This window comes from Halichoerus grypus, chromosome 7 (assembly GCF_964656455.1).
Source record: "Halichoerus grypus chromosome 7, mHalGry1.hap1.1, whole genome shotgun sequence".
NCBI lineage: Eukaryota > Metazoa > Chordata > Mammalia > Carnivora > Phocidae > Halichoerus > Halichoerus grypus.
In genome coordinates, this window is record NC_135718.1 from 95,307,010 (window position 1) to 95,333,421 (window position 26,412).

General features: G+C 47.1%; 1 protein-coding gene across 1 annotated transcript; it reads left to right on the forward strand.

The window, feature by feature from the left end:
- Positions 1-4,325: 4,325 nt before the first annotated feature.
- On the forward strand, positions 4,326-26,412 carry MAP1LC3C (microtubule associated protein 1 light chain 3 gamma). The gene is made up of 6 exons (XM_036121630.2): positions 4,326-4,383; positions 4,485-4,540; positions 4,924-5,030; positions 7,642-7,834; positions 25,170-25,287; positions 26,177-26,412. Exons 1-6 carry the CDS (start codon positions 4,326-4,328, stop codon positions 26,410-26,412), a joined length of 768 nt encoding a protein of 255 aa, XP_035977523.2.

Below are 26,412 nucleotides of genomic sequence, written 5' to 3' on the forward strand. Positions count from 1 at the left end.
GTCCAATCACCCGACTGAGACTGATGCTGGAGCCCTAATAGCAGAGTCCTCAGGGAGGCCAACTGGTCACCCAGTGGCCATAGATGCCATTGGCCTCATTTCACTGCTGGAAGAAGCTGTGATTCATCTGACTGTAACCAATACATGGTCTGGATATGAGTTTGCCTTCCCTGCATGCAGGGCTTCAGGCAACACCACTGTGTGACTGGGCACTGTTCTGTGTTGGCGGTTTGCACGCAGAGAAATGCAGTTAACTTTATAGGGCATGAACTATATGCCAGTCTCTGTGTTAAGTACTGGGCCTGCACAGATAGGCAAGGTCTTGCCCTTGTTTCGTGGCTACTGGGGGTTACTTTTGTCTTGGGGACAGGATAGCTATGTTCCAGCATTAAAATGATTTCGCAGGCTAACTAAGCAGATTCTTAGCTCAAGTGACGTCATCATTCCATGGCTAACTTGGGACTGGGACCAGAAGCTTCTATTTTCATTGATGGTCTGACTCAGAATAAAGTGTATTCATCCACGTTGATCAGATACACAAGTCTCATTGGTAAGCAGCATCCTAAAAGGCACTTGATGAAGAAAATAAAATAGAATGAAATAAAGTTTGAACTTCAGCTTTCTACCTTGCAGATGTGAGCGTTGCCTTCCCATCCTGAGTGAGTCTTATCTAGGATGGGAAGTCTTGGGTGTCTGCAGCAGTAGGAGCCCCCCTTCGACACACAGCTCCTGTCTCCCCCACGGCCACCATGAAGCCACCAAGTGCAGGCAAAGTTCCCTGGAGGAATCAGGCTTCCAGAACCTCTCCTCTTGGAAATGTACACACTGATGGAGGCTTCCTTCCATCAAGCCCTCCCATCTGCTCTAGCACCTTCCTATACCTGTTTCCTGGGAATAAAAGCTTGTAGCCAGGAAGGATGAATGACACAGCCACAATAGGACAGGATGGGAAAGCAACGTGGGTCTGTCCTAGTCCCTCTGTAAGCCCTACACATCTACATTTGCCAGGGGACAGGCCTGCTCTTAATCACATTAAAGAAACTGAGTCACCTGAGGGCCCTCCTCAGGAATGATTTAAGTCATCCCAGGAAAGCATATAAAGCGAGATGAGGACTGGGGTGGGACTGGAGGAATGTCAAGATCAGGGTGCAGGAGCTCTTGGTGGCTCTAAGCCTTGTACACAGCAGGGGCTTAGGGCAGCAATGGGGTTGGGAGCACGGTTATCCCAGGCCTTGGGCAGGGGGGCATCACTTAAGCTCAATGTGCGCAGCAAGGATTCTGCTGTTCCATAGGCTTGCATGCACTCGATGCAGGCCACAGACAGCTACAGATCAAGAAATATAGAGATGTTTTGTGAAAGTTTTTATTCACATAAGTAAATGTGGATTTATTATGGATAAATGGATAATCCACTTATCTCCTTAGCAGCCTTAAGGAGAACTGGCAGCTTCAGGGTTGGGGTGGGGGGAAAAAAGGGAGAAGAATCCCAAGGAACCCAAAAGATGAGACTTTTCAGAAGGAGAAAATGCACAATTCCACACGCTGATGGATCAAAGATCAAATAAAATAAGGACTAAAGAGAGGTGCTTGTGTGTGTTAGTGCTGACCTCCCAAGAGCACGCACTGGTGTTGGGACAAACTCCAGACCACAGCTGAAGGAGAAGACAGGCAGTGAGCTCAGTGGAAAGAATGAGCTCGGGCAACTCTTGTGGAAGGTTCAGGAAGTGTGAGCGGGCCAGGCTAGAGGCTACACAGGAGGTGAGTAGTAAGAGAATCCGTGTTCCCTGAGCCCCCACTGTGCCATCTCACGTGTACACGGACATCCCAGAGCTCCCCACATTTCTTCGTCACACAACCCCAGGAGACGAGCAAAAGCATACTCACTTTGCTAATGAATAACATGAAGCTCAAAGAAGTAACATACTTGTCAGCAAGATCTGGGACCCAAGCCTATTTTCAAAATTGTTCTTTCCATGACATTCACATGTCTGGTAGAGTCAAGGGAAGGTTGACTTGTTGCTGTTTTAAGAAGGTGGGATACAGGCATGTTTACAGGTGGAGAGAAATGAGTCTTCCTAATCCCCATTGCTAGCACCACCCAATATCTCATTTGACCAGCTTTCTCTAGTCCCAGGACGCCTGCCCAGGCCCCGGGTCGGAGGAGATGGAGGAGGGCCCAGTGGGTGCGAATCAGCATGAGCTCAGCCAGCTCATCTTTCACATGCTTTGCCTGTGGGACAGGGAAGGCTCTAAGAAGAATAAAGCTGGGCTTTGCTTACTAAAACATCAGTAGCCAGGACCCCGAATCAAGCCGAGCCTCTTACTCCAGCCATTTACCATGGTGCTGTTCCCATCTCCTTCCCCACAGTCCTTGTGGCATCGATGTTATGTGGCTTTGGTCACCTTCTGGATGACTGGTCCTGCCCCTTGGCCCGAGGAGCAAGATGGGGCCACACAGCACCCACGGACACCCTGCTCCCCTCAAAAAAGAAGCTTTTCCACAAAAGAAAAATGATCTATGCCACTCTCTTGCTGAATGACAAGACATCCTATTAGTATTGCCATATTTTATTTTTTCCCCAAGTCCCTTGTTCTATTACCGCCTTCACCCCCATTATATCCTGAGAGGTAGGCCTGGCTGAGCTAATCCCAGGTGGCAGCCGAGAAAGCCAAATGCAGCGCAGTTAGGAAACATCTCAAAGCCCTAATAATGACAGACCAAACACTGCAGCTGGGACTTATTTTCCCCTGGCCCTAACCCAGAGCTATTTCTTTCAGCCTTCAAACCTCAATGCCCGTCCACGTTCCCGGACTGTGGGGCCTTTGGGGAGGCCCGGTGCAGGGAGGGCGTCGGACTTGGTGCCAGGCCCTGCGCTAGCTGCTTCACATAAATGAGTTCATTCAACTCCCACTTAACCACTCCACGTTAGGCAAAACAAACCATTTTAATCAGGTAAAAGTAATCATTTTGGAACAAGGAAAACTATAGTTAGTAACATGAAGTGATTTATCTAAGATCAGACATTGAGGGCCAGGCGTGGAGCCAGCTTTGCAGGTCCTGGGTGCTAGGCCCACTCCTGGGAACTGGACGACCTGGGGTGGCCCCCCACCTCAGTGCACCCTGGCTGAGTGTGCATCGACAGGATGTGCGTCCTACCTGCCCTTCCCACCCACAAGGCAACTGGGGCTTAAATGAGGTTGTGCATTTGAAAGCTGCTTGACTAGAGACGTGCAGTCCACACTTGCTCCTTATTATCTCAGCCCCATGAACACACGTGCCCTTTCTAAAGACGGAGGATGTCCAAGGACAGAGGATGAGGCCACTTGTCAGTGATGCTATCATTTAATCACTCGATGTCCATTCCTGATGATTAACCAAAGCGCTGAGATTCACACTCGGATTCATGAAGCAAACATACAGAATGTACCATCACCTTCCTTTATGTCCCTTTATGTCCCTTTGAAGACTTCACTGTTGAGGTACTTTGCTGGGAAATGTGACCCCTCCGCTCACTCGGAGTGAAGAGGTCTGCCTGGATGTGCGTATGTGTCTGGAAGCAAACCATGGACGCTGGGACCTGGGAGATCTGTGTCTTGCCTCTTACCAACCATTGGATCCCAGGCAAACCAGTTAGCCCCTATGGCCCTCTGTTTCTTATCTCTCGAAGGGAGATCTCGGGGGTCACTGGGCTTCCTTCCCGCCCTTTACGGCAGAGAAGATAAAATGGCAGCATATACTGGACTGTGCCCTACTTGGCACCAGATCAGAGTTTTAATCCCAACCCCCTCTCTCACTGGCTGTGTGACTTTGGCAAATCCCTTTACCTTTCTGATCATAGGTTTCTCTCTGTGAAAACTGGCAAGGACCGTTGTGGGAGTAACGCAGCCCAGTTCAGGGCCGGCAGCCCCGTCCTGACCCGCCTTCAAGATGGTTCCCTTCTGAAGCGCAAGACTGTTCCTAGCGAACCCGCTGTTTGGCCTCTCCAGAGTCCTTAGCCCAGATGTAGGCTGTTTGATGATGCAGCCACTGATTTTATTGTGAACCCTAATTTCTCCAGCGAAGAAATAGCCTGAACTGATCGTGAGCAAAGTGACTTTGTCTGAGCAGCAAGCAGGTGGCTGTTCTCTCTCCATCCTCGGGACTGACCTCCTCCTGCCCAGGGAGGGGGAGGAGAGGGAGGGTTGGAGAGGCCTGATGTCACACAGCCCTACATAAGGGCCTCCTTTAGGTTCCTGTGGGCGGTTTGGAAGCAGCTGAGGAATGAGTTAGGTCCTGGTTGTGGGATTTTTTTTTAAGTCAGAGACAGACACAGCTGTTGAGCAAAATGCAGACTCCACAGAAAACCCAAAGCCTCAGACCGTTCAAGCAGAGGAAGAGCTTAGGTAGAATTCTAAGGGAAGCTGTCTGGACTGCCCGAGACAGGGAAGAGGGTACACACTTCTCTTGCTGTTTACTTATTCTTTTGTCTTTGAAATATTCACAGCAACCAGACAAGAGGAAGTTGCTGGAATCCGGGCAAAGTTCCCAAACAAGATCCCGGTAAGACTTCACTGTGCTTTTTGAAAAGGAGTATACCCTGGGGCACCTGGGTGGCTCAGTCGTTGGGCGTCTGCCTTCGGCTCAGGTCATGATCCCAGGGTCCTGGGATTGAGCCCCACGTCGGGCTCCCTGCTCTGCGGGAAGCCTGCTTCTCCCTCTCCCACTCCCCCTGCTTGTGTTCCCTCTCTTGCTGTGTCTCTCTCTGTCAAATAAATAAATAAAATCTTAAAAAAAAAAAAAAAGAAAAGGAGTATACCCTGTTCCTTGAAAAATAAAATAAAATAACAAGAAGAAGGGGAAAAAAACCCAGTCTCTCCCTATTCTAAATTTCTAAGATACGGAGAGCTCGGAGTCACATTCTTAGGGACTGACCCTCTTGACAGGTGATAGTGGAACGCTACCCCAGGGAGAAGTTCCTGCCTCCGCTGGACAAGACCAAGTTCCTGGTCCCACAGGAGCTGACCATGACCCAGTTCCTCAGCGTCATCCGGTAGGAGACAAAGTGCACGTCAGGGAGCGTGCTGGGCTTTTTTCCGTTTGCTTTGTTAGTTGGTTTGGTTTTGAGGATGGGGGCATTCTGGAAGAGAGAGAAAAGATTTCCTTTGTGACTCACCTTTTAGATTCTGTAGTGCCCAGAAAAGATGCTCTGAGAATTAATCTAACTTAAACAGGTGGGAGAACCCACAGATAACAAGTTTAAAGAGAGTAAGAGCTGCCAACTTTTCTAAGAAGTTTCAGAGGTCGTCTTGGCTCTGGAACTAGTCCAGAAGATCCTTTTTTGCACGTGCTGCTTAAAACCCAGTCTGCATTTTCCCAGTAGAAACACAGTACCTTTAAAGTGTGTGTGCACTGGGGGAGTGGGCACCTCTTCAAAAGGCAAATGCCCCCTGCACTGCTCAGACCCTGGGAGGGAGAATAGGGAGGACGTCCCCAAACATGCTCCTCCCTTGGGTTAAGGCACAGCAAAGAAAATGGAGCTATTTTTAAAGCTTAATAGGGTTAAGTAGTGTCACCCGACACATGGCTTCAGTAAAAATGATTTGGGAGTAATGTGAATGTAACCCCTGGGGGGTAATTCTTCATAGGGTTGAAAAGTCTGGAGAGGCCAGCCCTCTCGAGTTGCATAGCTGCTTGTTTCCTCAAGAATTCATTATGAGTGTGTATCTGTCTCTGTTCTGTTTCTCTTGACGAGTTATTTAAGAACATCCCGATTTCCTCTCCTCAGGGAAGCTTATGTTGGCCCAGAGTTAGGTGGAGGTGGCTAAGGGAACGTGAGTGTTAGGATTATACCCCTTCCCCCACCTCCCTGGGAAACAACCCTTGGAGTCCTGAGAGCCATTCTTTTTCTCCTTCCCAGACAGGGGTCATCCTCTCTTTTCCACCAGTCCTGACCCCCTCCCCATCCCAACATTTGATGCTCCAGGATGTTTATTGAGCATCAGTTATGTTTTCTGTTCTTTCTAGGCTCTGTCTTTTACAGCAGTGAACAGAACAGACAAAAATCCCTGCCCACAGCCTCCTTCTCCAGGGAATGCCAAAACCCTCATTGAAAGAGAGCATGGCAGGCCAGCTGGGTGGTGCCGTCAGTTAAGTGTCCAACTCTTGGTTTCAGCTCAGTTTGTGATCTCAGGGTTGTGAGATCGAGCACTGTGCTGGGCTCCATTCTCGATGCGGGGTCTGCTTGGGGATTCTCTCTCCCTCTCCCTCTGCCCCTCCTGCTTATGCTCTCTCTCTCTCTCTCTCAAATATATAAATAAGTCTTAAAGAAAAAAGAAAGAAAGAAAGAAAAAGAGAGCATGGCAAGAGATAGGAGGTGGGCATGCAGACTCTGGGAACAGAGTTCCCTGCAGAGCTGAAGGCCATGCACTTGTCCTCAGCTCCACCCCCTCCCACTGTAGAGCACTTCTTTTACCCCAAAACACCCATGCAATTGTCAAAGCCGAAATCTTTGGGGTTACTTTGGGAGGGATTATCTGGTTGTAAAATTAATCAGTTTCCAGCCACCTGTGTCCCATAGCCACATAGACCTAGCTCACCTGAAAGTTCAAAGCTCTGAGACCGGAGTGGGCAGGCTGGGCCTGTCTTTCCAAGCAGAGCAAATGGAAGTGTGCTGCAGAGAAATAGCCCTTACCTGGGGGTCCACATGGCCATGTTGTCCTGCACCGCAGGAGGAGTCAGGCCTCAGATTGACCTTGATATTTACAGCATGTCCAATTGAACTTTGCTGCTTCTCCATCTCCTTGAGATGGGAAGAGGGATGGTAGGGGGAGGAAAGAGCAGCTACCCATTGCTCAGGAGCTGAAAGAAGGAAAGAAAGAAAGAAAGAAAGAAAGAAAGAAAGAAAGAAAGAAAGAAAGAAAGAAAGAAAGAAAGAGAAACAACCTTCCAAAATGCCATCCCAAGGCTGTTGAACAGTGAGATGCTGGGAGATACTGGAATCTCCTTTGTATGTCTGCGGATGTACATACCTTGCATTTCAGAGCAAAGAGGGGCTTATTACCGTAGCATTTTTGTGTTGGTATGTCTCCTAGTTAATGATGGGATGGCCTCACCCTTTTGGTCCAACCGGGAGGACTTAAGGTATTTTAAATCTACAGGGAAAGAGTAGGGAGCTCTTCAGTCTTCCTGAGCATCATGATTCTGCAGCCCTGTGAGATGCTTCCCAGGCAAGCTGACTCAGAATCCCTGGGTGTCGAAGAGTGCCTGGGGGGCTCAGTTGGTTAAGCTAAGCGCCTGACTTTGGCTCAGATCATGATCTCAGGGACCTGAGGTTGAGCCCCATGTCAGGCTCTGTGCTCAGCAGGGAGTCTGCTTGTCCCTCTGCCCCTTCCCCTGCTTGTAACACACTCTCTCTCTCCAATAAATAAATACATAAAATCTTTAAAAAGAATCTGTGTGTGTGGAGTGCAGGCATCTGCTTTCAACAGGCCCTCCTGGGGACTTGTCAAGTTTGAGGACAATGCGCTCGAGCGGGGAGGTGGGCTCCTTGGGTCAACATGTTTGCAGTGGACAAACAGAGGTGAGTCAGGCCTTGGGTCAGGGGCCCATTCCCTGCCCAGTTAAAGTTTTCCCTTCCTGCCCCCTCCCTCCTCCCCACCCAGGAGCCGCCTTGTCCTCGGGGCCACCGAAGCCTTTTATTTGCTGGTGAACAACAGGAGCCTGGTCAGCATGAGTGTGACCATGGCAGAAGTCTACAGGGACTACAAGGACGAGGACGGCTTTGTGTATGTGACCTACGCCTCCCAGGAGATGTTTGGCTGCTCGGGGTCAGCTCGGACCCTGCCATACTCTCCAGTGCGTGTCAAGAGCCAGTCCTCTAACCTGTGGAGGGACGGACCGCCTCCTGTGTGTGTGGCGGGCGGTCCAGGGAGCAGGGCTGCCCCTCAGTGATCGGCACCCCCCACGACAGGAAGGCCTGGCCGCCCCTGTATCTTTATGGGGCCCCACGCTCTGTGTGCTCTAAGACAGTGGGCTGGCTCTTAGGAACTCTGGACATACTGTCTTTTCTGAGTAAGAAATGGTGAGCTTGTGTGATGGTTTTGTGCAGTGAGCTGGAGATGGATTTTACGTGTCCTCTGTGGTGGGAGCGGCAGGCCCTTGGGGAGTTTGATTTCACCCGCGTGTGGGGAGGAGTCCCACGTGTGCTCGGTCATAGGGAACCTCGGGCTGTGGACGGGTCCCTGTGGAGCCCCCACGTGGAGCCGGTGTGAACCAGCTCATCTGGAGGCGGGGGTCCTTCTCTGTATCATTACAGAGATGACCGTTGTATTTCCACAGCGTTCGCTCAACTTGCTTATTTCCTATTCGATTCTGTTGTGTGTACTTATGCGGTACAGATTTATGCCAAAGATTCAACTGTTCAATATAAAGTCACTTAACTCCTGTGCATGTTTGCTCTGTGCCAGGCACCCCGTGTGCTCATCACAACCCTCTATGGCTAATTATTGTGATCTTCATTACACAATGAGGAAATGGAGGCCCAGAAAGGTCAAAAATATTTTCCAAACTCACACAACAAGGTCTGCTGGGATGGGAGCCCAGGGAGTCTGGCTTTGGAAGCTGCCCGCAGTCCTCATTCTCTGCGAGAACCCCTTCTGATGAGGTTACTCTGAGAGATCCAGCTGGCTGCTTGAGTTACAGAGCCCATGTTCACCAATTTAGCCCATGGCGAGACCTGCAAAGCGGGGTGCACAGGAGAGCTTGGCAAATGAATGACGGTGGGTGTTTTGTTTAGAAACTGCAGCACAAAGTACCAGCGTATTTGTCGGGGAAGGCTTTGCAGGGTGTTCAGCTTGAGCAGGGTTTTGAATCGTGGATAGGAGTTTGTCTCGAAAAGATTTTTACTTATTTATACTCAACATACATTTACTGAGCACTTACTAAATGGTAAGCACTATTCTAGGTCGTGGAAATACAACATTAACCAAGACAGGAAAGGTCCCAGCCCTCAGGAGTCACTTCAATTCCGGGGAGGGAGAAAAGACAATATTCAAGACGAGTTTAGATGCTTATAAGTACAATAAAGAAAAATAAAACAAAACAGAAGGTGATTCAAAGATTTAATCCTTTCAGTAGGATGGCCAGAGAGAGCTTCTGGGAGGGAAGAACTTTCACTTGGACCCGAAGGATGACCAGGAGCCAGTGGTGGAGGCTGAGCATGCCAGAGAGGGAAGGTAGCCGGGCAGGTCCAAACATGTGAGCCTGACAAACGGAAAGGATTCTGGGGCGGAGGCAGCGGGGAGGGGGAGAGAAGTTAGGCAGGGGCCAGGTCTACAGGGTCAACTTTGCTAAGGTGTTTGGAGTTTGTTTTAAGGTTGCTAAGTAGGAAAGGAAAAGCATTCTAACTGGAGAAAGAGGCTCAGGGAAGGTGTGATCTCCCCCCCCTACGTCACGGAGCTGGCCTGTGTCCTCTGCTCACTCTGGGCATCAGCTTCCTGACTCCCAGCTGGCCAGCCTGCCCTCTCTCCTGCCCTCGGCTGTCCTTTTCCTGCCCGGCTTGCCTGCTCTACCACTCTACTCACTTCCTCTAACACCCATTCATCGAGTCCTCTTTGCCATCTGCCAAGGAAAACAGTGCCTGCCATGCTTGTTCTCCAGACAGATCCTGTTGCTTCACCTTGAGGGATGAATATTCTTCCTGAATGAATCTACGTCCCAGGACTGACTCTGACCTTGATGAGAGGTGGTTGGCCCTGGACAGCCACCTAACTGCCGGTGCCCGGGGCTGGTGCTCCTGCTCTCAGCCTTATCCATTTCCGTGCCTGCTCTGGAATCCAGCATCTAAGCTTGTCGTCATGCTGGGTCATAGCTGGGTGAGCTGCTGTGTTCTGTTCGGTCTCCAAGACGGTTCCCAGTATGGCTTCCCTCCTGCGTCAACCCCTGGCTGCCTTGTTTGCGGTACACAGTGTTTCCTGCTGCTATCTAACCAACCAGCCAAAATTCATAGGTGGCATAGAACAATCCGGGCTTTTTTGTGCTCATGGTGTCTGTGGGTAAGGATTCCAGAAAGTGCACAGTGACCACAGCTTGTCTCTGCTCCCTGACGTCTGGGGACTCAGCTGGGAGACCCGAAAGGCTGGGAGTGACTTGAACAGCTGGGAGCTGGGATCATCCAGAGGCTTCTTCAGTCTCTAATCTGACTCCTGGGCCAGAATGGCTCAAGGTGGGGCCAGCTGAGCCTGGAGGGGCTCCATGTGGCCTTTCTCAGCGTGGGTTCCCGGACGGCCATCCTCAGGAGCAGCGGGAGGGCACTGCGATCCAAAGAGCCAAGACTGCAGCTGACCTGTCCCTAGGTGATGAATCTCAATTGATTTTGGTCAGGATTTTTTTTTCTTTATTTTCTTCACATCTACTCAGATGCATAAGATTAATTGGCAATGTGTCCTTCAATAAATTATGACTTTTCTGTTATGGTATTCATCATTTCCTATTGATTTTTATGAGTTCACAAAGTTGAGTAATTCACTCTTTGTATTAAAATAATTATCCAGTTCTTTTTGATCTTGTTTATGGCAGACTTTCTCACATAGCTGCTTTTTATCTTTATGTGATCTTTTCCTTGTGGATTCTGAGTTCCCGTTCTCAATAGAAAATTTCTCCCAACCCCACAATTATAAACAATGTATACCCATCCTGTGTTTACTTCTACCACCAATGATTTCACTTTGTTTACATTTAAGTATTGGAACCAACTGGAATTTATTTTGGTAACAGAAGAACGTATGCAGGTTCCATTTTTCCCAAATGCCTAACCAAGTGTCACATGCGCTTTTAATAAATTATCTATCTATGGGCGTTTGAATTTGCTGTGATTATGTGTTTATGTCTTATTACCATAACAACAACAACAACAACAACAACAAAAATGCTTAAGAACAGTGGACTGTGACTTTCCTTTTTTGGGTTCCCTGCAGCTCCCAGTAATGCTAAGCACATTTGGCTCATTAATGTTTGGTGATAAATTCGAGAACTTGCGTTGTCAGAGGGAGATACTAGAATTATGGGATTGTGCCATCGGTTGTTTCCACAGTGATGAGGTCAGGCACGAAACCATTTTGGTTTTGTTGCCTGTTTTACGGCATTAGCCACCCTCTCCTCACGCCCATAAAACCAAAGGAGGGCAGATAAAAATGCACTTGCTTATGTCACAGCTAACGTAGGATCGAAAGCTGATCCGATTCCCTTGAGCGCCCAGACCGGAGATCATCAAACTGTAGCCTCCAGCCATCTGACATGAGGCTATTTCTGTAAATAAAGTACTTCTGGAATGAATGCAGCCTCCCCATTTCTTTACCATGGTCTCTGGGTGCTTCTGGGCTACACTGGCAAAGTTGAGTATTTGTGACATAGACCATAAAACCTGCAAAGCCTAAAATGTTTACTATCCGACCCTTTACAGAAAAAGTTTGCTGACCCCCTAGTCTAGGTTTACGGTAATAATTTTATCATCAAGAGCTCCTGGGGGATAAATCACATTAGGAAGAAGTTCCTTTTCATTGTTGTTTTGGTCCTACCGGAGCTGGGAAGGAAAGCATTTCCCAGACCGAGGGGCTCATTGATTTTGTGTGGCTAAGTCCTTGACTGAATGGAGACACTCCTAATCACGGCTCATACTCGCAAGTCCCCACTGGGTTCACTTGCCCTTCCTTTGCCTCTGAAATATGCATGGGGGCTTTCTAGGACTGAATTGTTTCTTTTCAGAAACAAAAGAAACCAGTTCACACCAATTTCCCAGCAAACCCCCTCCAGGTGAGGGGACCTCAGCTGCTTACAGCCCACGGGCCCCTCACACAAGACTAGATTCTAGATTCAGGGCAGGACTTCCCAGCCTATGCACAATTGACATTTGGGCAAGTAATTCTCTGTGGTATCAGAGGGTGCTAGCAACACCCCAGCCTCTATTTACCAATGCCAGTAGCACGGTCCCCTCACCCCAGTAGAGACACCAAAAAGCCTGGCTTTGCCAAATGTCCTCAGTGGGGGGTGGGGAGGAGTGGGGGGGTGTGGGGAGGTGGGAGTATGTGAAATTGCTCCCTGCTCAAAACCATAGCTCAAGCCTCCTCCAGACCTAACGTGTGGTCTGTAGACACGCAGGTCAGCCTCACCTAGGAGCTGGTTAAAAATGCAGAAGGTCAGGGCTGTCTTCAGAACTATTGATCAGAATCTACAATTTATCAAGAGCCCCCAGGCGATTTGTAGGCACATTCAGTTTGAGAAGCACCAGCCTAGACATTACGGGTAGTAATTGTCTGTCTCCTCCCTCCTTGGAAAGTGCAGAAATTGTGCTTCCCCCATACCCCTTCTCCTTCCACTGTGTGAGCACACACCTTGGCCCAGCACCGTATTAAGAGACAATGCCGTGTCCTTGGAAGAGCTGGGACTTTGTCACCAGCCAACCCAGGTTTAAAAGAAGAGTGTGTACCTGTGGGTCTGGGGGATTACTTATGTCAGTGTCCTCATCTGAAAAATCTCTGGTTTGTGCTTCAGAAAGTGAAGGCCTTCTGAGCAGGTAATTGTCGAAAGATCAGCACACTTTCGGTATCAAAGTTTGCAGATCATTTATGTAAGTTTCTCACAAGCGATGAGATCAAAGGCAGCAAGGTTCCCACTAACAGGACCGTACCAGGAACGGCTTCCTCTACCCGATAAACTCCAACTAGTTCGGAACCCGAGGGACTCTGTTGGCATTTATTTTATTTTATTTTATTTTTTTTAAGATTTTATTTATTTATTTGACAGAGAGAGAGAGACAGCGAGAGAGGGAACACAAGCAGGAAAAGAGGAAGAGGCAGGCTTCCCACCGAGCAGGGAGCCCAATGCGGGGCTCGATCCCAGGACCCTGGGATCACTACCTGAGCCGAAGGCAGACGCTTCACGACTGAGCCACCCAGGCGCCCCCTCTGTTGGCATTTAAGTCAGAGCTGACAAGTACCACCAGGTGGCGCCAACACCACTTCGTTAGATTTGGCCAAGCAGTTTGCTGCCAGTCAACCTAAATCCCCCCAATTCTAAAGTTCCTAATGGGGTAACTGAAGCTTCTGCAAAAGCTAGCTCTAGCCAAAGGGGAAATCAGACATAACTGTTGGGGAAGAATCGACAGAAGATTAAAGGTGTCTCCTTGACAGGAATGCTAGTTAGCTTGTAGGAGAGAACTGCCCAGACCTTAAAGCTACGAAACACCAGCAAGGAAAGCGAGGTCCTCCCAACTCCTGGTGCTGCCATGGCAACCAGAGTCATCCCAAAGGCCCAATGGCCCAAATGGATTCCGAGAGCAGGGCTGGAGAGTGAGGACCACAGACCAGCCGTGTGGGAAAGGAAGTCAAGAGAAGGATAGAAGTAGAGAATTTGTAGTAACAGAAATAAAACAAGTCCCAAATGTTATTTTACCTTTATTTGATGGCTTTTATCCAAAGAATAAATATTATTCCTCCCCAAGCCCTTAGTTCAGAAAGCTCAGCCACCCTCATGATCTCAGGCACTGAGCTATGGGTATTAGAATGGCTCTTTGGTTACCAAGACTGGATTAACACTTATAAATCAACAGTGCAGACCTCTGGGTCAACAGGAAACAGGAGTCTGAGTGGGAGTTGGGGGGTCAGTGGGCAAAAATCTCCCTTAAATTGATTCAGTTTCCACGATAACTTGGAAGAAAGAGGTGCTCCGCATGGGGAATAAAGGATTTTCAGTCACTGAAAATGACCAGCTGCATTCATAAAACAAAATGGATGGATGGTGTGAATTTAAGTATCATGGTTCACTCTGGGCACAACATCCTTTTGGAAGCAACCCCTCACTTTGTCGCTCGAAGACACTCCCTTTTCTCTTCATTATGTGTCTTTGTCACTTCCTGCCCAGTATTTCATGTACCTGCTCACCCTTTCTTGCTTGTGCCCTATTTTTATTATTTTTTTAAACATTTCAGTGTCAGTGCTCATGTTCTTTCATGCCTGGAGTATCCCTCCCTCGAGGGATGAACTCTTCTAACTCATGCTTCAAGATTCAAGACAGCTTCATGACATGGTTCCGTGCTCCTTCCATTTTATCAATGACTTGTTTATTTGGGAGCTACCGTGACCCTAGAACTCATAGTCAATATTCACTAAGACCTTGAAAGATACTTGTTATTATTCCCATTTTAAGGATGAAGACGCTGAGGTTGAGAAAAGTCAAATTCTAAAGGCACAGAACCAGTAAACCTGCAGATCAAACTCACATCTGTATCATCCTGTGTTCTCAATATTGCATGGGACATACTTACACTAAAAGGAAAAGTGACTTGTTTTTTATCCAAAATTCAACTGTGTGTCCTATGTTTTTATTTCCTAAGTCTGGCAACCCCATGTGTGGCTCTAATATGGGCTGTGGATAGCCTTGTCCCTTGGGACTCTCCCTTTGCACAGTTTTAAACAAATGAAACGACACCCAGTTTCTAGGTCTCAAACTTTCCATAGGATGTTCTCCACTTTGATTCACTGGAAAATGCCAACTTAATCTTTAAAGCCAAAGTCAACTGGCTTCTACTACCCCAGTGGCTAGTCCCCCCCATCCTTCCTGCACACACATCTTGTACATACCTTTATTATTGCTTAGTCTACCGTGTCTTAATTATTGTGATTAGTACCTTGCCTAGGATAATCAGTATGAATTAAGATTGCATGTGTGAATTAACAAATACATGAATGAATGAATAAACCATTATGAAGAAAATGAACATATTCTCAACTTCTTTGTATTTACTCTTTCAAATAGATTCCTATTCATTTGGGGATAACAGGGTGGTTGTTTAAATACAGAAACATGAGTGAAGACACTGCATAACTCACAGATCTGGATTTTGGTGTCCAAAGTACGTTCAGAGAAATGACTAACAAAAACCAGATATTTAAATCATGAAATCAGATCAGATAAAGGGAAAAGTAATGAATAACTACAATGGTTTTGGTGATCATACCATACATGCTCAGATTTTCTGAGACAGTTCTGAAGACCTCTCAGAAAAAGTGATTTTTAGCATTGAAACCTGAAGAAATTACCCAGGTGTGTGTGGAGTGGGGAGAAGGGTGGCTCTGTGGGTAGGGGTTGGGGTAGAGGTGGGGATAGAAAAGAGACTATTTTCTTTATTCTTTAGGAATAAAGAAAATGTATTTGCTCGGTTGACTTTTATTTATTTTAACAGGTCTAAGGATGACTTGACTCACAGTTACCTGAGCGATTTATTCTTCAGGACTCCCTTTATTCTTCAGGTCTAATTACATTAAAATTGGTTTTTAAATTAGATTTGGAAACTCCAAATCCCTTCTATAAGAGAAGCCAAATCTTAGGGTGTAAGACTTCGGCACAATTGTGAAGACATTTTCTGAGTGGCCCTTTAGTGACTCTTCTCCTATTCTGGGGTAGCCCAAGTATAGTATAGTATAGATATTTGCCTTTGGCTGCAGAGTCACTTAGACTGTCACATAAGACAGAAAGTTCTCTCTCTCCAGCTATAGGTCTCAGGGGCCCTTTTAAGTCCTGATTCAAGGTGGGCCATTCCTTAAATGACCTTAACCATAGTTAAATCTATGGCTTACCCTCAACTTCTGGAAAACTACTTCTGCTCCCAAGTCAGCTGTGGACATCCCTCAGTCTGGATGCTCCCAGCCTTCTACTGAGTCACTGAGATCCCGGGACCAGCCCAGCATTCAGAGCCACAGAGAAGCCCCAACTGGCCAGGGCTGGGCCCCCACCTCAAGTGGGTCATTTGTTTCCACTAGGAGACATGGCAACTAGAGGGACCAAATGATCTCGAATATAATTTGGGAGCATTGCTTGTATCTCAGGACCATTTTAAATATTTTTTGTCATCTTACTTGACCCCTAGACAAACTGATTTAGTTTAACTTAGTTTCAGCCAATGTGGCATCCTTGGTTTTCTGGTAACCAGTAGGTATTTGACACAGAGCTAAAAATCGCTCAGGTAACTGTGAGTCAAGTCATCCTTAGAGCTGTTAGAATAAATAAAAGTCAACTGAGCACATTCGAAGATCTAACTGGCATTATAAAATGATTCATGAATCAGGAAGCATCCCATCCAGCAAGTAGAGGGGAGCTCTGCTGAGCTGCAGAAAAGGAAAGGTTTTAAAAGGCAGAGAGAGGGCATAAAAAAGAAAGGTATTTATTAGTACGGAACACACTGTTTAGGCGAGGCCGCCCTCCTCAGGGGAAGGGGTCCCTCAAGGACTCGGCCCCTAGTGTTGACCGGGGAATTCCAGTTTGGCTGGTTAAAGGTTCCACTTGTGGAGAAGTTGAAACTGCAGTTAGGTGAGGTATTGAATCTTGGTTTACTGACATGCGGCATTAGGACAAGTCGCATCATTTTGGTCCTGTGGTTTTCTTTCTCACAGACCATACCGAGTGACCTGAATCTGAGAACTAGGGAAACTTGCACCTGACAAGCCACGGAAACTGGAGCAAGGCAAAAGTGTCCACAGCGCCCACCCAGCTGACGCAAACAGGCTCACTAAGTGACCCACTTCAAAACAGCCACAACCCTAACTGACCAGTTACAACCAGGCACAGTTCTTGAGATTACCAAAAGGAAAATTCCGTACATTCCCATACTTCCTCACTCGGCCTTGTAACTATAGCCCCTCACCACCGCCTCCTCACAGACCGTCTCTCCTCCTGTTCTGCCTGCAATAAGTTCTATCTCTTTTGTTTTGCCTTGGGTGAATTCTTTCACTGCCCACACCTCCAGCCTCCACCTGGTCCGGATGCCCCCCACTTACCCCGCATGGCATGCCCGCTCAGTCCTCCTGAGTCCACACCTCTGCGGGAGGCTGCGGGGCGGTAGCTTGGGAAACTGCAGGTACAAATTTAAGGTGTCTTGCTCTTGGATTCACCAACTTTCAAAATCCTAACAGTAATTGAAAATTCAAAGTGTTAAAAAAATTGTGTTTACATAGGTTTCTCCCAAGACCAGGCTTGCTTTATGGGCAAGAGCGTTATTTTGTATCCCTAGAGCCTAAATCAAACTGGCATTAAGGAGATGTGACGCCCTCATTTTTAAAACGCTGCCATGATTCTTAGTTCCATATACTAGAGAAACCCCAGCTCCCGTGGAGTGTTATACAAGGTCCTCGGAGATCTAACCACCTGCCCAGCCTCATTTCTGGGGACTCTACTTCTTAGGCCAGAAGCTACAGACAGATGGGATTGACGTTTTCGAGCCTTTCCTCACATGCGCCTGGCACCCTGGGTACGCCGCGTGGTTCGGTGAATGCGGCTTCTGCGCCTGGCTTTCACTGTAAACTGAGTCCTAGCTCGAGCTGAACATTCCTCAGACCTGAATTCCTATCCTCATTAGTCTTCTTCCACGGACGCCCTGAATTAGCCCAAGACAATCAAGCTCCTTGCCCTATATTTGCCCTACGGAGGCACAGAGAAACACCAGCCGGGCCTACCTGGCAACATTTCCAACAGCAGAAGCAGACGTTTGGGGCTGTGAAAAACAGATTTATTTATTTGGATATGGGACTGGCTGGGCCTTTGGGACCTTTTGTAAATCCCACTGCCTGGGGCGCCTGGGTGGCTCAGTCATTAAGCGTCTGCCTTCCGCTCAGGTCATGATCCCACGGTCCTGGGATCGAGCCCTGCATCGGGCTCCCTGCTCCGCGGAAGCCTGCTTCTCCCTCTCCCTCTCCCCTTGCTTGTGTTCCTTCTCTCGCTGTGTCTCTCTCTCTGTCGAATAAATAAATAAGATCTTTAATAAATAAATAAATAAATCCCAGTGCCATTTTTAGCATCTTTTAGAGACATAAACTAATTTAATTACCTGGCACAGAAACGGATTCTACACAGCGCTTTCGCTCTGTGTAACCAGCCTGTTTGGGCTGCACCTGACAGTGGCCACAATGCACCAAACATTGCAGATTTCAAACCGTTTTGCCTTGAGCAGGGGTCAACAAACTTTCCTCCAAAGGCTCAGATAGTAAATATTTTAGGCTTTATGGTCTCCACCACGGTTCTGCTATTAGAGCTCACAAGGGGGGGAAGGGGGGCAACATGGAAACGAATGGGAGTGGCTGTGTGCCAATAAAACTTTATTTATGGACACCAAAATTTGACTTTAAGACAATTTTTCCAATATCTTGGAATGTCATTCTTCCTTCGATTTTACCCCGTCCCCCTCAACCGTTTGAAAACGTAAAAACCATTTTTAGCTTGCAAGCAGGACACGAGCAAGTGGCAGGCTGGATTTGACCCATGGGCCACAGTTTGCTGAGTTTAAACTGGATTAGAGGCTCTGCTGCAGCATTAATCAGCCTCCTTGGGGGGCTTATTAAACAAGACTGTAAAGTCTCGCCTGTGTTTCTGAGTCAGAAAACCTAGGGAGGAGCCTGAACACTCCCTAACATTCCCAGGTGATCTGTTGCTGCAAGTCTAGCAACCACACGCTTTGAAGCCTCGGGCCTAGAACTCGGGAATGGCCCTGGTCTCACTATATCCAGTCCTGCTGACAGTCACTGTTGTGTAGTGACTTGTAGGTTGCACTGACATCCTGAATCAGCAGTGACTGTGGTCCAGAACGTCAGGGCCGGCATCCATCAGAGGGCCTTGGGCAAGAGGGAGGCAAGACAAAAAGGATTCACACCCAGGCCAGGCAGAGAGCAGAGTAAGAGGCCAACTCTGGGAGAGCCCGAGGCCCCCAAGAGTGCCAGAGAGGAGGCCTCCTAAGCCTGGTGTGGGGGCGCCTGGGTGGCTCAGTCGGTTAAGCATCTGACCCTTGATTTTAGCTCAGGTCATGATCTCAGGGTCAGGAGATCGAGCCCTGTGTCAGGCTCTGTTCTGAGTATGGAGCCTGCTTAAGATTCTCTCTCTCATTCTGCCACCACTGCCCCCCACCCCAACTCATGCATGCTATCTCTCTCTCTTAATATCTCCCTTAAAAAAACAAAAAAACAAACCAAAAAAAACCTGGTGTGGGCTTGGGTCTTGGGTGCTGGGTTCCAGGAGCCCCAGCCCCAATGGGAAGGAAAGGATTCTAGAGGGTGCAGGGCTGGGGCTGAACTCTCTTCAGTCTCTGCAGAAACTCTCTCCACCAATGACAAGAGAAACCAGGGCTGTGGAACAGAATCCAAGTGGCTTTCAGGGGTTGTTTTCAAATTGTGTTTGATGTATGTTTTACTTTGTGGTTGTTTTCTGTCACCAAAGTGCTTTCATGGTGGTTTGGGATCCAGGGAGCTGGGTATCTGAATCTTAGGGCAGCCACATGGATGTGTGACCTGCCCAATCCCTCTGTGATCTAGACACCCATTACTATTGTAAGGGAGAAAAAACTTTTTTGGTTCAGTCCCTGAGGGCCTGCAAATTAAGCTGACAAAAGACATATTAACAAGAGAAAAGACACGCAATTTTTAAAAAGATTTATTTATTTATTTGAGAGAGAGAGAGAGAGACCTTGAGGGGAGGGGCAGAGGGAGAGGATCTCAAGCAGACTCCCCACTGAGCATGGAGCCCAATTCAGGGCTCGATCTCACAACCCAAAGATCATGACCTGAGCCAAAACCAAGAATTGGACACTTAACTGATTGAACCAGCCAGCACCCCAAGACATGCAATTTTTATTCATATTTATGTGCAAGGGAGTTCACATGAAAGAAGATGTGGTTAGATTCAGGGTTTTTACCAAAGGAAAGGACTGATAAATTACTCAAGGAATGATAAATTGGCAAAGGGACTAGGAGATATATGGGGAAACTAATGGAAAATAGGCATTATTTCAGTACGATTTGTTCATGAAACTCTTCTTTCATCTCCAGTGGCAAGAGTTGCTGTCTTCTTCCTGGTACAGAAGACAACTTTACAAAGGGAAACATGCCCTGCTTTTAGGCAGATTAGGGGAGGGCACAGAATTGTTCTTGCATCTCTCCCTCTCTTTTTTCTTTAGAAATGAAGAGAGGGGTGGGAGGCAGAGGGAGAGGGAGAGAATGAATCTTAAGCAGGCTCCATACCCAGTGCAGAGCCCAACGTGGGGCTGGATCCCACTGCCCCAGGGTCATGACCTGAGCAGAAATGACGCTTAACCGACTGAGCCACGCAGGCTCCCCGCCTGCATCTCTTGATTCTCAGTTGCCTTCAGCTCAAAATAATCCTTATACCAAAGTGGCATATTTGGGGTGGCACACCGGGATCTCCTTCTCTACCATCATTGCTGGTTTGGGAGCCCGCCTGCTGGAATGTGAATCGTGTTTCCCCTACTTGCTCTGTGACTTTTAGCAAAGTTACTTAAAATTCTCCAAGTCTCAGAAACCTCATCTGTAAAAAATGCAGATCAAAATAGCAGCTGCCTCACAGACTTCATGGAGATTTAATGAGTTAATGTGTATACTGAGCTTAAAATAAAGCCTGACAAAGATTAAGCACTAAGCATTAGCTACCACTCTTAGGCAGTTGGCTTGCTGGGTTCCGGCACTTGGCTGCCTCACAGGGCTGTCACCAGTGGAGGCTTTACTTTCTGTTAGTTTTTAGAAATTCCACCTTGTCCCTCTCAAAAGCCTGGCAGTAAGACTCAGTAGAAAGGACTTCGGACTAGCTTGAAGGATCTTGGAAAGGTACAAGTCTGGTCAGGTCAGCTGCCATCCTTTGGGTTCCCGCTGTCTGACATAAAGCTCAGCCCGTGACTTTGGCTACAAGGCCAGACGTGGCCTGAGGAGGGAAGCAGAATGTGCCACCACAAGAGACGCCGCTTCTTAGGCATATTGATGGTTGTGAATTGTAGGCACTTGGAAAACAGCAAATGCATGGAGAGGCTTTCTCTGAACTCCCCTTATCCGCCTAAGGACAGATCCTCCAAAAGGGACCAATTGTCCTAAGTCCCCTCCCTAGGAGTTTCATCAGCTCGAGAGGGTGAACTCTTATCACACCAGAGGAGACTAGGGGTCCTCACCACACCCAGATAAGCTGATCACAGACTGTCACACCTCCCATCTATTCTTCTGAGGGACCAGTCACCTTCCCTAAAAATCATTTACTTTCCCCTAAGAAGCCTATATCCCTCTCTCCTTTCCCTCTTTAGATGGTTTTGGAAGTCTGAGTTCTAAGCTACCTCCTGGAATTTGCTCATTTTTTTTCCTGGGTATCTCCCATATGTATATGAGGTACACATGTTGTAGGGGAAAAAGTTTTCCTTCTTCCTTTCTAGGATCTATGACTGGTCTAGTAATTAAATTGACGTAAGACAGATTAACAGGAGAAAAACAAAATTTAATTTTAGTACCTATGTACAGGAGGCCCATAAAAATAGAAGACTCAAAGAAGTGACCAGGGCAGGAAGTGTTTATATCTTTCAGAAAAAGAAAATAAATTTGCAAAGAATTAACAAGAGAGAGGGGTTGGGCTTGGGGTAGAAAATTGGTGAAGAATGAACAGGTTTTATATATATATATATATATATATATATAACCTTCTCAGCCCTGAATTTCCATCTCTGGTGGTAAGGATGCCTTCTACCCTCCTGGTGCAGGGAGGTTACCTTTCCCATGGGAGATTTGTCTTCTGCTTTCAGGGGGCAAGGGAAGGTCAGAGTGTCTTTTTTCACCAGCTGATTCTCAAGCACCTTTAAATCAATATAATCAACATGCCAGTGTGGCATATTTGGGATGACATATTCTGAACTCCTATAATGTTAGGCTCTCAGTCAAGAACTCAGAAGAATGGAGGGAAATTCATCACCCCGTCCCCCCACACACACATGTCTCCATCCACTTTTTCAGGCTGGTGTTATACTGTTCCTTTCTTTGCTCATTACATGTGGTTCATTCTTCCTATTCTCTCCTCTTTCCCTCCCCCAGCCTCCCTGGGCATCCTGTACCCTCTCTTATAGCCTTTGTCACCACTGGGGGTCAATTCCCATTTGTGAGTTGTGTGCTTCATGTCTGTCTAAACTTAACCAGTGCGTGGACTGGATATTCATCAACCCTGATTACCCAACATCTGGCACAGTTCCTAGCATCCTACAGACACTGGGGGGTATATGTGTGGAATAAATAGAAGACTATCAGTGGCCAAGGAAGTCATCAGAGAATGTCCCACAGTATAGAACTTGTTGGAGCTGCTTAGTTGATGAGAAGGCATTGGCAAGCTACATTTACTAACAGTTGCTACTGTTCACTGAATGCCTACTGTCCACTCAACAAGCACTGATTGAGCACCAACAGGGCAAAGCTCTGGGCTTGGCACCGGGCCATAGCAATGGACACAACAGCCAGGCACCTGGGTGGCTCAGTCAGTTAAGTGTTCGACTCTTGATTTTGGCTCAGGTCATGATCTCAAGGTCAGGAGATTGAGTCCCAGGTAGGGCTCTACGCTCAACGGGGAGTCTGCTTAAGATTCTCTCTCTCCCACTCCCCCTTCCCCACCCTCACATGCTCTCTCTCAAAAACAAACAAACAAAGAGCCAGAAAACCCCACCCTCATGAAAATTATTTTGTTGTAACTTTGTATTTTGATAGAGTTCAAATGTACAGCTAAATTGCAAAAATAATACAATACCCTTTACCAAGATTAGCCAATTGATTTCATATTTCCCATTTTGAGAGAAGTTTTTTTTTTAATGTTACACTTTATTAAATAAAGTTAAAGAAATTTTGGTAAAAGAGAATTTGGGAGTTCAAACAAGTCTGCAATACTTAGCACCACGGCCATTTGCTGTGGAATGTTTTATTCCTTTGTGTCCTCATCATGAGTCACTGAGCTGACCGTATTGCCCATAAAATGGGTGATTGCACACTCAGCATGGTGCTCAAGGAATGAGTTAATAATGGTGAAGTGTGTTCTAATAACCTCTGATGAAAGACATCATGCGAAAGTAAAATACACTTATTGCTTTTTTCCCTCTCTTACAGCTAACAGCTGTGACAGATTTTATTTTTGTGACAAGGATTAGCTTACATTTTCCCTTGCCTGGTTTCCATTTCCCTCACAGTGGGATCTTGCCCTCATCATCCGTGTTCCCCAGTTGCCTGTTGTTATGGCAGCATGAGAGATTTGGAGGTTGTGTTTTCCTTTATGAGGACTTTTTTTGCATTCCTCATCTCAGCAGTGAGGTGTTCTCAGCTCATTGACAATTCAGATGCCCTTTGCTTAATATTCCAATGAAACTCTTTTAATGTCCCTTGCTGCTTTTCACCTAACTCTGTATCCAACCCAGGACCCACATGACACAGGATGCCAGGAGTTTCTGTTCTCACTGTGGTCAGTGGAAGTGGATGCCCCTGTGTGGTCCACTTTCCTGCAGGCTGTTTGCAAACACTTCCCTCACCCCCCAACTGGCTGAGGTACTTTCAGACAATTCACATTCACCTATTTAGGTTTTTAAAATCTCTTAGGCCTTTTGATGTGTATGGCCAACGAATTCTCAGGCATTTCTAAACCCTAAGAAGTTGAGTAGAATGCTCTACAATTGCAGAAGTGTCTACCATATCCTGCTTTGAGAAGGCTCTGGGCTTCTTGCTGAGAGATGATGAACATTTACAATGGGTCATCTTGGTTCATTTTCTTGGGACTAGTTTAGCTTGGAATGGGTTCATGCTCTCCAGCCAAAGCCACCAGAAACACACCTACCACTGAACAAGTTGGGTTTATTCCCCATTACAGTGGTGGAGAAGGTACACCATGGGCCTCCACGAGGTGTCTCACTAAGAGGTGACAGAAAGGTGCTGGTGGTTTTGGCTAGTGTTAGGTGATTTGACGCAGGTTTAAGAGAGAAGGTGTAACTCGGGATTGGATGCTGTTGGGAAGCAGGGGAAAGTCCATAATTCGGTATCTCAATCAACCTAGTCTATGCGGGAAGAAGAATGAAATAAGGCAAAAACTGTAGTTGGTAATGAAGCAGCAGTCACTCATATTAACCAGGAGGGGGGTATTTGGTCATTTTTGTGGCTTGGACAGTGCTCGTGTTTTTGTCTGTGTTCAGACGCAAAAATGGAGAGGTCTTGTTTTTCTCTTGATCAGTCATGAACAAGGTCACAGAATGGCTCTGTCTGAGGTCAGTGCTCTATGAAATTGGTTTATGTTCACCGGGAGGACACTATGTGAGCCAGAGCACCAGCCCAGCTCCCCAATGGGAGAAGATGGGAATTCCAGAACTTAAAAGATAGCAAGAGGGATAGAAAAGATAGTAATCTCGTGTGTCACTTTTTATTTATATCCTGGTTTAATTCAGAAATAATTTGCTGTGATTCTGAAAGGTACTGAGTCTCTTTCAGTTTTCCACACACAGGCACTTCAAAACCACAGACTGCAGTTGGAAGAAGGTTTAAAATGGCCTAGTCTAGAAGTTTTGCAAACTTTTCCTTCATCAAGATATTTATGATAGGGGCGCCTGGGTGGCTCAGTTGGTTAAGCGACTGCCTTCGGCTCAGGTCATGATCCCAGGGTCCTGGGATCGAGTCCCACATCGGGCTCCCGGCTCAGCGGGGAGCCTGCTTCTCCCTCTGACCCTCTCCTCTCTCATGCTGTTTCTCTCTCGCTCGCTCTCCAATAAATAAATAAATAAAATCTTTAAAAAAAAAAAAAGATATTTATGATAATGTTGGGCATTTGTAAGATCCACTCTTAGTGTAATTCCAACCTGTTCTTCTCCCACCGAAGAATAAACTCAATTCATTTCAATACATAGCAGAAATGATTTGCATCATTTAGTACTTTATAAAATTAGGAAATATTGAGACAAGACCCATAATAGCTCCCACCACAACTGTTTGCCTACCATCTGTTCAGTCTAAAGTCTTGCACTGATGAGAAGAGACTGAGGCCAAAGAGGGAGATGGACGTGCCTGGAGTTACAGAATTCATCCATTCAAGGACTGTGCTCAGGCCACCCTTCCGTCACCAGCCTCCCCTGTCATTGCTGGACGCCCCACCCACGTCTGGTCCCCTTACCTCATTCATATTCCTTGGATTCATCGGCTGACATTGAGCCAACCTCCCCCCACATCCTCTACTTCCCCACACACCCACCCCTCCACCTTCCAACACAAGTTCTCACCTTCCCGGCCTGTAGTTTCCACATAAGTATGATGGAGTCAGCAAGAGCTGCAAAGCTCAGAGTAAAACCTGCGTGATTAAAAATCTACAATTTTCCCTTCAGACTGTGATCTTTATAAGGGTAGGGATTTTTACAACCTTTGTGCTTCATCAGAGACTGCCTCATAGAAAGAGAGTCCTCAACGAATGTTTCCTATGCTTGCCGCAGTTGGATGTTGGAGGTAAGGGTGGGACAGTGTGGAGCAGGGGCTGGTGATCTTTAGAAGGGACTGGGCTTACTCCTCTAAGAGAGCCTGAGAGGAATGCCTGCTCACCAACCTTCACACTCTTCTTGTCAACTGCCACCTGCAGCTTCATTTCTGAATTTCACAGACAGTTCACACAGGATCCAAGATGGCGCTCTGGGCATTCTTCCTGAACACTATCTCCATTTCTCCTCCTTCTGCTGGTCCTCCCCTGTCATAAATGGCCACACAGGCCAGCCAATGGATCTAGTCAGAAACCTGGATGTCATCCTTCACCTTTGATTTTTCTCTTTTCCCAGCCCCATCTCAAACCTGTCAACAAGTCCTACTGATTTTTCCTACAAAATAGTCTCAAATTCCCCATTTCCTCTGCCCATCTCCAGTGCAGGCTGCTACCTCTCCCCTGGCTTCAGCCACAGCTTCCCAGCTACTCTTCTGTCAGTCTGTCATCAACATAACTGAATATTGATCTTAAGTGGCCTTAATATCCAAATTTGCTCCCTGACTTGGAACCCTTCACATCTAATGTCTTTTCCAGCACCCATCAGTCCTGAGGTGTTTGGTCCTCACCTGCCTTTCTTTCCAGACAGTTCCCTCCCACCTTCCCCTTGTTCACTTTGCCCCAGACCCCTGACCTGTGTCACCTAGTAAAACAGGGGTCACAGACTCGGTTGCCTGCAATGCACCCACACATCCCCTTCCAGCAAGAAGATGCTTCTCTGCCCCAGGTTACTAAAATCCTATGTTGGTCCATGATGCCACATTTCAGATTGCCTCAAAAGAACTCAGAAATCCAGGTCTTAAAAGAAATCACTCCATGCAAAAACACTGGCACAGAATTCATTTGTTTTAAATACCCGTGTAGGCCAAAAGATACCCATGTATGGGAACACTGCCTACAGCCATCGACTCGTCAGCCTAGGCCATGCCAAGCTCTTTCCTGTGACTGATTTTGTACTCGTCATTCCAGCAGTACCTGGAATACTCCTCCTGCAGCTCATTGCAAGTCCCCTTGCTCTGCCTTCTACCTCAAAGCTACTCAGGGTGTGGTCCACTGACCGTGTTCAGTTCTGCTGTAAAGATGGGAGAACCAACACGTAG

Excerpts from the sequence above, each read along its gene's own strand:
- MAP1LC3C (XM_036121630.2), top strand. The coding sequence starts at position 4,326 with ATGCAGACTCCACAGAAAACCCAAAGCCTCAGACCGTTCAAGCAGAGG. Across the intron at positions 5,031-7,641 it reads CAGTTCCTCAGCGTCATCCG|GAGCCGCCTTGTCCTCGGGG; the intron begins GTAGGAGACAAA and ends CTCCCCACCCAG. Across the intron at positions 25,288-26,176 it reads GCCGCAGTTGGATGTTGGAG|GCCAAAAGATACCCATGTAT; the intron begins GTAAGGGTGGGA and ends ATACCCGTGTAG.